At 44.3% G+C, this 14620-nt stretch overlaps 1 protein-coding gene across 3 annotated transcripts in view; it reads left to right on the top strand.

Annotated features, from left to right (window-relative positions):
- The window catches only part of Hdac8 (histone deacetylase 8), a 220744-nt gene extending 210254 nt beyond the window's left edge, over positions 1–10490 (top strand). For 2 of the 3 annotated variants that reach the window (XM_006528276.4, NM_027382.4), the window contains one exon: positions 9960–10490. In XM_006528276.4, the coding sequence (XP_006528339.1) occupies positions 9960–9968 (9 nt within the window). In that variant the 3' untranslated portion in view covers positions 9969–10490. Of the gene's footprint in view, positions 1–411; positions 476–9959 lie in introns of all 3 variants that reach the window. The other variant, XM_006528275.4, reaches the window with a different exon arrangement.
- The last annotated feature ends 4130 nt before the right edge of the window (positions 10491–14620 follow it).

Genomic DNA, 14620 nt, shown 5'->3' with positions numbered 1-14620 from the left:
GTAGTCTACTGAAACAGCTATTCTATGAACAAATAAACAAATACTTAGTGCTGATTACTGATTCATTCAAAAGAGCACCATTTTAGACAAGTAGTCAGTGAAAGTCTTTCTGAGGAAATAGTGTTTGAGAATCCGAGAGTTTTAATAACGTGCATGAAGTTTTACAAGAGCCAGGTGAAGACTATTAATGGCTTTGTACAGGCCACATAAGGGGGAAGTGGGGAGCAGGGGTTGGGCTTCCACCTGGGAAGGTGAGGATTGTACTCAGAAGAGGACGGACATATCTTTTCTCTTCTGCCTGGCGAAGCTGATTATTGCACAAAACAAATGAAAAAAAAAATTTTTCAAGAGCAGCCAGCAGCCTCAATATGTTAAAACATTCTGTGTTTGTTTTCCTAACTGTGCCTAAAGCCGTGGTACCTCACTCATCTTCCTTCAGCTCTGAGTGCGAAAATGACTGAGGGGCAAGAGGAAGGTAGGCAATTATTAGGGGAAATAAGGTAAGCCTTTCAGGGTTCTGGAATGTCTAACTGTTGGGCTACCCAGAGGCTCTTTAACCATCTGAGGCTGGGAGATGTGTAGAGTCCAGAAGCAGTACTGTGGGTCTTTGATTACAAAGTAAGCCACTACACACACACACACACACACATACACACACACATGCACACATCTCCACTTTACCTGGATGGTGATATTCCCACACCACAGTGACCAAAATGTCACAACCTTTTGAAAAAGGAAAGCATCTTCACAACTCCTCGTTTGCCCACATCCTTCTGCCTCTTTGCAGCTCCAAGCATTATTTTGGAGGGGGGATTTCATAAAGATTTCTAAATTGAGTTAGAATTTCAAGTCTATTGTGACATGCAAATTAGTCCTGCTTGCCTGTTGGCAGCAAAGCAGCTGAAGTGCCTAGAGACGAGCCATAAAATGAAAACATCAAAGTGATTAAATGTGCCCGAAGAGCATAATTGAGTGCATGAATAAGAGAAAATAAAACAAATTGATTTTCTCCAGTGCCAGAAAAACAGAATAATTGAGAACAAAATAATAGACTTTGAAGTAATCAAAGTGAGGAATGCACCATAGTGACACAGAAACAGCCAGTTGTGAGAGAGATTTATTGTGTTTCTGTTATCATTTTTACAACTTTAATTTCATTAGCTAATAAATACAAATCAATTGAAAAATCAGTCAACCAGAGAGGAAGCCGTCCCAAGCCAAGATTTTTATTCACACCTCTAAAAGAGACGAAGGCGGTGAGCCTTAATCCACCCTCTCACACGTGTGCGCATGCCCGAACATGAGCGTCCACCACACACACACACACACACACACACACACACACACACACACGAACGAACTCATGCACGCACGCACACACGCACGCACACTGCAAGCAGAACAAGTTCTGGAAAGCTTCATTTGGAGGTGGTGACCAGCAGCTGCCTAATCTGCTGGTCACTTGCCACAAACAGTTCACTGATTCAGCCATCAAAGTGGTAACTTTTATACTCCACTAAGATCTCCATCAGAAAGAACTGCCTGAGCATAAGCATCCTGGTTTACAAAGGTGACATTTTCATGACACTGACCACATCTGTGATCTTGCCCTGAATCGAGTAACTTCATTCAGTGGTGACTAACACCTGCCACTCTTGCAGTACTGCTGATAGTATGTGGTTTGCTCCATTCCTCCCTCCCTCCCCCCAAAAAAAATAGTGACACTGAAATATAATCTAAAAATGAGAGGACCAAGCAAGACTATGCCACCCCTTTGGCATCCAGTTTGGTCGCTATGATGCTAGACAAGACCAAGGCAGGAAAGCTAGATTGGAGGTAGACTTGTCATGTTGAGCCTGACAGTAGAGCATCAGGGACAGCAAGCCATGCTGAGACCAGGTGCTGGAAGATCACAGAGTAAATATGAGACTGCTTGGAAACTATTTTTATGGCTCCTCCAAGAAAAGAATCCCTCCACCTCACTCCTCAGCTGTTCATAGCTCAGTGGCCCTTCCCTCCAAGATCCACAGCATTGACTGATGGGACCTGAATTGAGGATTTTCCTTTAGAGGCCTTTGAGCTACTCTGGCAGTAGGTGGGACTTCCAGATGTTCATGACACACCCTATCTTCAGGGCTCCATAGTTGTGACCATGCCTTTGGCTGTAGTGAAGGTTTTGGGACTGCTGTGCTTGTAAAACAGGGTGTACAAAAGGAGCTGGCAATGCTGAAATTGGCACACTTGCTGACTCCATGGGATGGCCCAGATAAGAACTGTGCCTGCCAGACCATTTTGTCCCCTTGAATCCATCTTCTAGGAAGCACCAAGATGGTGAAGGTAGTCTCAGACCTTCTAGTGACACTCAAGGCCTAACTGAGCTATGCCTTGAAATGAGTAGTAGATATTACTATTTTGTACAAAACAACAAGAGTTTGTCTCCAGTTCAAGCTGAAGTGCTCTACTTCCATTTCCCACTGGTGTTTGGGTGGAGCAAATCATTTTGAAACTCTAAAGCATTATACAGATGTAAAGCTGAATTATCCTCCCTGCCTCTGTTATTCCCATCATCCTTGGTTTCCCAGCACAGAATTTTTGTCTGAAAAAGCAATGTGGAGCAGGAACATTGACAAAAAGAACCTGAGAGCTTCGACTCCCAAATGCCTGGAGGCGGTCACCCAGCCCAAAAGGTGGACAACTGCTGTGGCCTGCTCTACTGGGTGCCTGGGCAGGCATGCAGCCCACTCTGTGATGTCACCTTTACACTTACTTATGCCCATCCCTCCACAAGGAGCTAGCAGATTTAGGCACAGGAGGGGAGAAAAAATGAATCATAGGCTATTTTAGAAATTGCTTCGACTCCATTTGAGCCTGCAGCGGTGCCTTGCAAGCTGAGTGGAGCACCCTAAGTCACAGGGTAATGTGTTTTAAGTGCTGATGGCCTGGAAGTGCCAGAAGCCTGAGGGGATTAATCCACAACCCCAGGCTCTAATTCAGGTGAGAGGAAGATAAATGGTAATTGGTGGCTCTTCAGAATTGTCATTGAAAGGCTTTTTGAAGACAGAAAAGATTGACATTCTGAAGCAAGCAATACAGTTGGCAATCGCCAGCTAAAAATTAAATCAGCCATCTATGTCAGCAACATGCCCGAAGCTGGATAGAATTCCTTTGGATGGAGCCAGGTGTAGTGGCTCTCATCCCAGCACTCATGAGGCTGAGACAAGAAGATTACGAAAACTCAAGGCCAGTCTCAAAACTCAGTGTAGACCAGGGCATCATGGGCTCCAGAGAGATGACTCAGCAGTATTAAATAAGTTTCTTTTAATTTTAAAAGAAAGAACTGTTGGACTGCCACTGCCCCCAGTTAAAAGGGGGACCCTCACGGCTGTCAGCTACTAGAGCGCTCACTCATTCTAGGCCATACAAGCTCCCCTCTTGTCCCCCAAATCCCAGCTACCTCAGTCCTCCCTGCCCTTCATCCTGACTTCTGGCCACAAAAACCTTGTGGCTGTCTTTATACTTAATACTATAGCCCTGATGCCTGCAACATTTTCCCCTTCAAGATGTTACATTCTATGAGGCCTTTTGTGTCGTTTCTGCCCTTAGCACTATACCTACAAGTATTGGGTAGCTCAGCTGTGTGGATGTCCTATCCACGTGTATTGTGTTACACATGTCTTCCTTACTGCACCAAGAGCTTCTAAAAGGCAAGAAATGAGCCTTGTTCTTCTCTCTGAGACCCTGAAACTGAGAACAGAGCATCAGACCAGAGCAGCCTGAGGAAGCCCTGTGGGTAAGGGTAGGAGATTCCCAATGGCTACAGAAAAGAAACCATCTGTGCAATGATTTCTTACAAGGAGGTGCCTTGTACTCCTCTATAGGAGAGATGAGTGCCAAGCCATTTTTTTTGTAATTGTCTTTTAATGTATGTCCAAGATGTAATACGTACCGCAAGTCTGTTTCTATGGTTTTACTTTTGTTGCCCCGTTAGAATAGATGACACCACAATAGCTATTAGAGTTTTAAAAGTGAATGGAGCTACTGAAAAATACTAGATGGCTATTGGTAGAGATGGTAAGGAGAGCTGGAGGTAGTGCTGCCTGCAGGGCATCCCAGCATGGGGGAGGGCTGAAGCGGAAGGGACATAAGTTTGACCCTGCCTCAAAGTAAAAGAGGTGTTAGGTAGATAGAGCAGCATTCCTGAAAGGACAGCTCATGTGGCAGTAGTTGGAGAAACAATCCTAAATTCACTTTTCTGTTTTTCTGAGGAGCCATTCAATGTCCAGGGCTTCCAAGGTCACTTTGGCATTCCTCCAACCTGCTAGGATACTGTCTTCAGAACGCATTCGTTGCGGGCAGAAAAGGGTAACAAGTGTGAATACAGTCACAGTATATTACATTCCCATGTGAACGTCTCCCAATGAAGCTGGGAGGAATGGGGCATACCTTTCCTGCCAGCACTGGGAGGCAGAAACAGGTGGGTCTCTGGGACTTCAGGGCCAGCCTGATCTACATAGTGAGTTCCATGGCTACAAAGTAAAAGACCCTGTCCCCCCACCCCCCCCCACCCCAAAAAAAGTGTCGCAATGAAACCCATTGTTTTGTACAGTTAATATATATTAATTTAAAATGATGAGGACTAAAATCTCATTTGCTGCCCAGGCCAAAGTCCTGATTCTTTGTTTATTGGCATGTATTAGTGTGCCTCGAGGAATGGCCAAGTTTCTGCTCCTGGGCTGAGCAAGTAAGTACTCTCAGTCAGCTGCCCTGTAGCTCTGCAAGTGACTGGGACTTGAGCCCCTGTTGTGTGCCAGGCTCTGTAAAGGATGCTGATGACATAGCAGTAAGAATGATAGACATAGAGCCGGGTGTGGTGGCGCACACCTTTAATCCCAGCACTCAGGAGGCAGAGGCATGCAGATTTCTGAGTTCGAGGCCAGCCTGGTCTACAAAGTGAGTTCCAGGATAGCCAGGGCTACACAGAGAAACCCTGTCTCAAAAACAAAACAAAACAAAAAAAGAATGATGGACATAACTTTCACCTTCACAGAGCCCGTGAGGAGAGACAGGCTAGCAGGAAGTAAAGAAGCCCCGATGCTTCTACTGTGATGAATGCATCAATGAAAGTACAAAAGGACCACAGGGCAGAAAAGTGACTGGGGTGGCAATTGAACTTGGGTGTTTATCCTAAGGCCTCTTAGTTTGAAGCCTATAGACTCAAGGTAACAGAAGTGATGAAATGAGTCAAAAATTAGACTATCCAAGGACAGAGTCATCCAGGGAAGAATGAATGGCAAGTCTGTAGGAAGGGGACACCTCACAAGGGCGAAGAGACTCATGTTCAAACGCATAAAGAAGTCCATGTGGCTAGAAGTAAGAGAACAGGCCAGAGGCAAGAATTCAGAGATTTGATTCTAGGTATGAGTAGATCCTCTGATGATAAGAGGGATGAGGTCTGGCCTGAGCACTAACAACATGCCCTGCCCGATACATAGTTGAGTATAAGGGACCAGGAAAGATTCAAGGAGCCAGCTTCCAAGTTATGAGAGTCTCGCATACAGAGTCATCGTGATTCAGAGATGTGACAGTGACAGTAGTGAGTGGGGAGGAGGTGCATGGATTTGTCCTGTTTTGGAATTAGAATCCATAGGACTTGAGAGTGGATTAAAGAGGAAGATTGTAAATAGAGGAAGAAGTAAGCGCCCCTGTTCAGCACTGTGACAGAAAGACAAAAGGACCAGGGGTCTGTTTTATATCCTAAGTGCTCACACCTCATTGAGTGGCATGGATGCAGAACAGTTCCCCTTCTGAGAAAGCTCTTTTCAACAACACAAGTCTATATATATTAAAAAGACTAAATAATCATAGAAGTTTTAAGTCTCAGACTGGAGGAATATCTATACTCTATGAAGAATTAGCTCAACAATAAGAAAATAAAGAACCCAACTTGGGAATGCCAAAAGATGAAAAAAGAGCTCATGAAAGATACACAGATGGCAAGAAATTGTATGGATAAGTGTTCAACATTGTATGCCACAAAGAACCCAGGCTTCCTGAGTCGTGGTTCAGAAGGTCTTATATATCAGAAATGAAGTCTTAGCACAATTAATTACCCAAACTGGAATGTTGGAAAGAAAATGGAGTGTCCTGTGTGTAAACTAGAAATTATAAAGAGGCCAAAAGGTTTTGCTTCCAAAAGGGATTTGCCTATTCATATTCTTTAAACTTTTCAGTCTCCCACATTTAACACTGGAAACTTTGCATTCAAATGTATATTTTTTTACTTCATTTGGGAAATGAAAAATGTAGACACATCAGGGCCTATATGCCTGCCTAGTGGTGAATGGCTAGATCCATTTGGCAAATGTGCATCTTATTTGCCACAAACTCTATACACTTACTTTAGTCAAACATGGCTTTCCATTCACACTGTTTTAGGCATCTTTACTTTTATAGTAATTGAATAAAAAGGAAACCTTGAGAAACGGTCTAGTTGTCCTGGAACTCAGTATGTAGACCAGGCTGGCCCCAAGTGTTGGGGTGAAAGGTGTGCACCAGCATAGCCAGTGGGAAGCTATTTACTACACATTTATTACACTGGTCATGGTTCAAGGTGGTCAAATGATAAACAGGAGCTCCATGCCTTGCCCTAGTTGGATTTTGCTCACGTGGATTCTTGGGCTCTCTTGGCATTTATGTTGGCCCCCTCTGACCTGAAGGCTAACCACAAGATGCCTCTAAGTTCTGTTTGCTCCTTCCTCTTGCACTGTCTCCCAAGCCTCAGACTGTGTTAGCCTTTAGAATTTTCTCAGGCTACCACCCACGGCTAGAAAAGCTAGACATCAGGAAAGAAACAATGGGCATAATTTAAGTTTACATGTTTATGGTTACCCAGATCCAACCTTGCTCATCGTCAGCTATTGGTAGAAGTTATTCTTGTTGTTTTACTTAATTGCCTCCAAATGTAAGTCAGGCATAACAGAATCCAGCATCCACCTTTCCTCTTTGTGGTCATGTGTTGCTAAATCATAGTGCCACAGAGTCTTATTCTTTCACATATTCATTTCTTCTCCAAGCAGTGACCATGCTTACAGATGATCCTTGCTTCAGGACATCAGCCTGTGGGCTGCCCTCAGCAGGGACCCCAAGGACAGAGCCTGTCCAGGAGAAAGCTTTAGGCTTTACTTCCAGATGGTAGGGGATACTGAAATGTCTTGGCTCGGGAAAGAGTGTGACCAAAGTTGGCAGTGACCAAGAAGCAGCCCTACAAGCAAAAGCATCAATGAAGAGGCTAAGACAGTGACCCAAGTAAGAGATGTGATAAAGGTTAAGCAGTGCCAAGAGAAAGATGACTGAACATGGAGACATCTTGAAGTAAAATTCGGGAACCCATAAGAAATAAGGGGGCATGAACCAAGGCATGAAGAATCAGGCAGGGGCCAAGAAGCATTTTGAGTTTGTTTCAAACACCAAAACCACCATCTAAAATAGATGAAAAAAAACCTGCTAAATTTGGCCTCATCAAAATTAACTTTTGCTTTGCAAAAAAATGTGTTAGTAGAATGAAGAGATAACAAATGTACTGAGATAAAATATTTGCAAGTCATATACCCAACAACAGATTTGTATCTAAAACATACAAAGAGCTCTCCAAACTCAACAGTAGAAAAAAATACAAATTAAAAAAATGGGCATAAGACATTTAAAAAAGAATGTACAGATAGCAAATTTAGCACATAAAAGATGTTTAACATCATTAGCTATTAGGTCAAAGTAAGATCACAGCAAGGTATCACTATGTATCCACCAGACTAGGCGAGCGGAACACTGGCAAGGATGTGGAGAAACCAGCTTCCTACCGCATCCCTGGTAACAGCGGAAATGCCACAGAGACTCTGGAAAACACTTCAGTTTCTTATAAAAACTAAATGTATACCGTGTTCACAGAAAACCTCGCATGTATATGTTCGTAGAAGCTTTATTCATAATAACCAAAAGCTCAGTTGTTCTTTAGTGGGTATTGGTTAGATAGACCATGCCACATGCATGGGTATTTCTTGCATACAGCAACTTGGGTGGGTTGTTTTACATTTATTAATGTATATTAATTGTACAAAATAATGTGTTCCACTGGCATTTTCATACATGTGTATCATATATACTGATCATATTCACCCTTATCACCATCTCTCTCCACCTTTTTTTTTAGATACATCTTAAAAGCAGTACACTGAATGAAAATGCTAGTTGCAAACGTTTACATACTGGAATAGTCCATGTATATAACATTTCTGGATGTGAAACTGTTTTAGAGATGAAAAACATTAATGGTTGTCAGATCCTAGAGTAGGTGAAGGGGGAGGGGTGGGAGTGATTAGATTTTCACAATTAGAATAAGATTATATGAATCTACACTTGTGACAAAATTATACAGAGCTGGATACTTATTAACACACAAGTACATGTCAGACTCTTGAAATACAAATAATATCTGTGAATGATGCCAATGACTACCAAGTTTTGATATTAACACCAGTCATACAAAATGCTAATTGGAAAAACCTGCTGAAGGCCACAAGGGCCCTCACTAACCTGAGTTTTGTTGTTGCTGTCATTTGCAACTTCCTTTGGCTCTGCACTGTGTGATAAGACACCACTGTAGTGACAAACAACAACTCAGGAGCTGCCAGGCAAGCCAGAGGATACAGCCCCTAAAGGTTTGGGGAGTTAGAAAGCTTCTGTGTCGTGTGTGTGTGTGTGTGTGTGTGTGTGTGTGTGTGTGTGTGTGTGTGTGTGTGTGTGTGTGTGTGTGTGTCTGTCTGTCTGTCTGTCTGTTTGTCTGTCTCAGGTCTGTGCATAAAAGAAAGTTGGTTTTACTATAGGTTACTGTGTCGTGTGTGTGTCTGTGTGTGTCTGTGTGTGTGTGTGTGTCTGGCTGACTGGCTCAGGTCTGTGCATAAAAGAAAGTTGGTTTTACTATAGATTACTTTTAAAGTTACAGAAGCAGGACTTAATTATAGAATACTTTCCTAGCATTCACAAGGATCAGGATTTGATTCCCAGCACCAAAATCTAAGTAAGATTTTCTTTTACTTGAAAATAGAATAGTAACTGCTCCGTTCTGATCACCTCCTCCTTTCCTGCCTTTTGCACTCATCCATCAAGCTCCATCTACTGTATACCTGCTAGTGGGAGGGAGGCTCCCCGCGAGATGGTGGAACTTAAAGTAGAACAGTATTCTTCCTGCTCTAGAGGACAGTCAGGCAGTGGAGCTTAGACTCATGTTTCAACCCAAGGAAATAGAGCAGAGAGAAAACTGACCAGGGACCAAGTGAGGGAACTGATTCCTTTTAAAGCCTAGTCCTGTGCAGTGCTTTCCCAACAGAACTCTGGGGTCCCTTACTCCATACTACACAGGTTCCCATGAGAAAAAGTGCCAGAAGGGCTGTACCCTGCTAAGGGTGACAAAAAGGCTAGGGTTAAAGGAAGATTTGATGCAGCTAACTGTGAACTCTGAAAATTGTTACCTGGATGTGCACATCAGTATATGTATAATGAGTGTGTGTGTGAGTGTGTGTGTGTGTGTGTGTGTGTGTATGTGTGTGTGTGTGTGTGTGTGTGTCTAAAAACCATTTGTTTTCTTTATAACTCTTGACTGGTGGTGGCATTGGGATTAGCTGTATGGTTCTTCTGGCTTGGCCTGGACCCACCCACTATCAGCAGTCCACTGCCCTGGTGGTGAAAAAACTTACTAACTTGCATAATACGTTCTAGGATAACAGGAATATCTAGGCCCTTTTTCCCTCATCATTTAGGGCTTATCCCCATAAAAAGGGCCACCACAGTCTCATTTTCAGCTCCAAAATGTAAATGCGTATTTCCTTCTTCACAGCCCTATTGAGATATGTAATTCATACATGTTACCTGAATCTGAATTGTGTTTTCTCTCCTGTCTGCAGGGAATCTGAAGCATGTGGTCTAGTTGACAAAAAGAGATCAGGTTCCCAGAGCTGGGCAGCAGTGCCTATAATGAAGACAGTGTGTTGATGCAAGCGGTTTGTGGAATTTGTGACTGCAGGGGAAATTTGGAAGAAATTACTTCCTGAAAATTTCCAAGGGGCACCAAGTGGCAGCTGGCCTCCTGGGGTGAGGAGCCAGGCACCCCGGAGCCAGGCCTAAGGGGAAGAAGAAGATAGCCAGTGTTTAAAGTGTTTATTTTAAAACACAAATGCAGTTTTTAATGGTTCAAAATTATTTTTAAGCAAGTTGGGGGGAAGAATTTTATCTTCATAAAGGGGACAAGTCAGGAGCTGCAGAAGAGTGGGGTTGGGTAGGGGGGTCAGCAGATGGGCAGGTTCGGCCCTCGGGGCCATTTAGATAGAGACCTGTGGGGGAGGGGTATCAGCAGACTGGGAGGTAAGGAGGAGTCTACCACTTTTGTTTTAGTATGATGCACTCCAGTTGTTCTTAATAAAAGTTTTGAAAATGTAGCTCGTCCCACCGCTCTGTTACTGCTACCGACAGCACACACAGTTCTGAACATTTCCTGCCACCAAAGGTCAAAAATGGCCCTCTTGTTCCCATACTCTGCCCTGGCCAGCCTGGGACTCTCACCTTAAATTTTGGACCCTCCTGGGGAACTAGTGTATCCCCAGACCAGATGACAAGCTCTGTCCTGCGCTGGAGTCTGACCATGAAAAAGAAGGTGCGGAGTTATAGGCTCTGCATCCATGAAAAGGGGCCTGCTACATTCTGAGGAGCCGTTTGCTCTGTCAAGGACTCATGGGTCGGAAGGCATTTCCCTCAAAGGGCATTTCCATGGGTAAACAGGACACTTGCAGCTCAAGTGTAGACAGTTGATTCACATGACAGTTGGCTGGTGTGATGGGGAAAGATGGCAAACTATGGGGGAAGACGACCATTTGGTGGGATTTTTATAACATGATTGACCAAATGTTTATTAAGTTCTTTCAACCACTGTGACAAGTCTAAGAGACACAAGCGCAGCCCAGTCCTGGCCTGGGGCAAGGGGAAAAAGAAAAGCAAATATATGCACAAAGCTGGGAATCTCTGAATTGCAAGCTTTGCCCAACAGGCCCTCAGCAGCATCTGGAGGGATGGCTAACCTGAAGTTCCCCCCAGGCAAGCAAGAGCATTCCACAGAAGGGAGTGAGAAAGCCTTGAGTCTGTCCTGAGCTGGGAATAGCCATGCTTTTATTAAACAGTGAGAGTGTCTGGTGGACTAGAAGTACCAGTCGCTTCAAATGTCCACTATTCTAATTATACACTCTAGGCTTAAGGCACTTTGGCTTGTGCTGAAAAGAAGGGGGATTTCAAAGAATTGGAAAGTGGGGAATGGCTGGCTGAATGGGCAGGTGCCAAGGTTTGCCCTCTCAAAGGTTTGCTTATCCCACTTGAGTTTCCCAATACAGTCCTTTCCAGCTACCCCCAGGGTCCCTATGAAGGCCTCAGTCATGAGAGGCAGCCACCTGGTAGGAACAATGGCTAGCTAGTGCCCTGTGGCCCTTTTAGGTGGGAATTGCCCTGGTCAAGGATATCCCCCCTATGTGGAGAGAGTAGTATAAGGTGCAGGGGATACCCACAAAAGGTTGCCTTTTGCCATGGGACCCATTCTCCTGGTCAAGAAGGCACTGCCTGAGAACCACCTCTGCCTTAGTTCTAGCCCAACAGGATCCATAAAAGTTACTGAGTTGATGACCTTGGGCCAAGCGTCAGAGGGTACCAGTGCAGGGGCCTCCAGACTGTCATTCATTGCATTCCTATAGGCTATGCTGGCCTGGAGTGCAGTTAGTGCTCAGCCTACACACAGCCCTGGAGTCTGTCCCTTAGCACTTCAAAAATAGAGGAGGAGAGACAAGAGAGGATAAGGGAGAGGGAAGAAGAGAAAGAAAAGCTAGGCAACGGTGGGCTAAAAAAAAAAAAAAAAAAGCAACAGGTAAAGGGCAAGGATAACGTCTTAAAAATTTACCGAGCAAAATTGAAATACCCAGAGCCAGCATCTACAAGCCCAACACAGCAAGTTAAGAACAGCTCTGTCCTGAGTTATAAAGGCAGTAACAGCCACAAGGAAATGCACCAAAAAGAAACTGAGATGGTGAGATGGACTTCAGTGGACCAGGAAATCATAAGATGCTTTGGTTTGCTTTTGGAGCTTTTTTTTTTTTTCTCCAGATTTCCTCAGTGAATCGAATTTTATTTTCACAATGGAAAAATAGGCTGGGGTTGGGGTATATGGCTCAGTGTGCAATGCCTGCCTGCCTGCCTGCCTGCCTGCCTGCCTGCCTGCCTGCCTATATCCATGAGGCCCTAGGCTCTACTCATAGTCCCACAAATAAAGTAGTAAGCTCAAAATGAGTTTGCTTGGTTGAACACTTATTAAACTCAGTCACCAAAAACAAAAAAAAAAAAAAAGAAAAAGAAAGTAAGAAAGACGTGGTTGGGAGACGGGGTTCAGCTGGAGGAGATGGGGAGTAAATGTATAATGGGGTGACTGTGACCAAAATGCATTGTGTCTGTGTGTGAAATTGTCAGATTAAATTCTGGAGACTGGAAATGGTTCTTATCTGTCCTCTGTGATAAGAATCTGAGTCAGTTGGAGCCTCCCACTGTGCAGGCCTGTGCTCAGCCTCAGGGCTGTTCTTACTGCCCAGGAGGCTCTGAGAAGAGCCCCAGGAGAAATGGGCTCCAGGGCAAGGGAAGCGGATACTGATGTGAGCTTACCTTCCCTTCAGTCAAAGGCGACTGTCTACCTACCCACTGTCGTACTAAGTTCAAGCCCAGTGACTCTGATGACAACCATGAGGCAAAAATCAGAATGCACCCCTTTTTATAAGGCATTTCTACTTAAAGTGTGCCATTATCTTTCCTGCTGGATAGGTATTATTATACCCACTTTAGAGATGAGTAAACTGAGTCTACAAACTGAAGTAACTCACCCAGGAGTGGGTAGAAGAGAACAACCCTAGCTAGAACTGCAAGCTCCCTTACTTTTTCCATAGCCCCACACTAGTGCCACTAGAATATTCTTTCTTTTTAATTTACTCATTAATTTTTTTTTTACAGTCCAGACTTTATCCTCCTCCCGGTCCACCCTCTGACTGTTCCACATCCCACACCTCCCCACCCCCAGTCCTGGTCTCCAAGAGGATGTCCCCATCCCACCCCCACCCCCCACCCTACCAGACCTCCACACTTCCTGGGAGCCTCAAGTATCTCCAGGGTTAGGTGTATCATTTCTGATGAGTCCAGACCAGACAGTCCTCTACTGCATGTGTTGGGGCCCTCATATCAGCTGGTGTATGCTGCCTGGTTGGTGGCTCATTGTTTGAGAGATCCTCGGGTCCAGGTTAGAATGTCCTTTAAACTGTGTGACTTTGGAGTAAAAGATTTTCTTCTTCCTTACAAAGTCCAAGCTGAATCAAGCCACACACTACTCCTAGGCCCTCACCCTACAATAAACAGACAAATTAGCCATGTGCTTTTTCAGCAAGATGCTTGGCCTTGCTGCGTGCATTTCCTCCCATGGAAAGTGAGGCAAATGCTTTCTATACTTCATGGGCTCTTGCGAGGGGCTACTGACTTATCAAAAATGGGGGCATCTGAAAAGAGCCCTAAAAACTGTGTGGTGGTGCATACCTATAATCGTAGCACTCGAGAGGTAGAAGCAGGGGTTCAAGGCCAGCCTGGGCTACATGACAACCTGTCTCCAAGAAAAAAGCCTAAATATTGTGCATATAAGAGTATGCACCAGGACCAGAGAGACTATAGGAAAACTTTAGGCTGTGTCTATAACTTGAGAGTTAAGAAAAATAGCCATCTTAAAAAGAATATATGTATGTGAAACCCTGGAATCAGTCCCCATCACTGAAGATTGTGTGTGTGTGTGTGTGTGTGTGTGTGTGTATTGGATATACATGTATTTGCATAAAACATCTTTGAAAAAAATACACAAGAAACTGGGACACTTCAGTTGCCTCCAGGCAGTGAAACCAGGTGGCAAATGGCTGGGGAAGTGAGGGAGACTCACACTGTTTCTTTTTGTACCTTCTGATTTTTTAACCATGAGGATGTATTACCTAGTCCCTGAAAAAGTAAATAAATAAAATTTAAAAATAAGGAGAAAGCCAACGGAAAATTCCCAAGCCGGTTTACCTTTGGGGAGAGTGGTTGTACCTCCACTGCATTCATTGTGAGCTGTCACAGAGAGAGCAGTATATTTCCAATTCTATATTTAAAAGACTCTCAGGCAGAAGGATTTCTTTATTAGCAAATGAAATATTGTCAACCAACAGAAAGGGGAGACAGAAGAAGAGGAAGATGAGAAAAATGGAGGAAAAAGGAATGGAAGCAGCCATCGGGCCAAACCTCCTTCCAGAAAGTTCCTATAGCCATTCCCCTGCTGCATTTACCAGGGGCAGGTCCTATAACCCAGGCTCAGGGCTGGGCCCACAACTGCCCCGTAGAGCCTTGGCAAGCAATACAACCACTTTCACCTCATGCTGCCTACATCTGAGCCTGTGGCACTCAATTGCTCTGGGACCTTGTCCAAGTAAGCCAGTCTATCAAGTATACTCCCTGGTCCTCTTTCCAGGGAGAGAGC

This window comes from Mus musculus, chromosome X (assembly GCF_000001635.26).
Source record: "Mus musculus strain C57BL/6J chromosome X, GRCm38.p6 C57BL/6J".
Lineage (NCBI taxonomy): Eukaryota > Metazoa > Chordata > Mammalia > Rodentia > Muridae > Mus > Mus musculus.
This window is presented reverse-complemented; position numbering and strand designations above follow the sequence as displayed.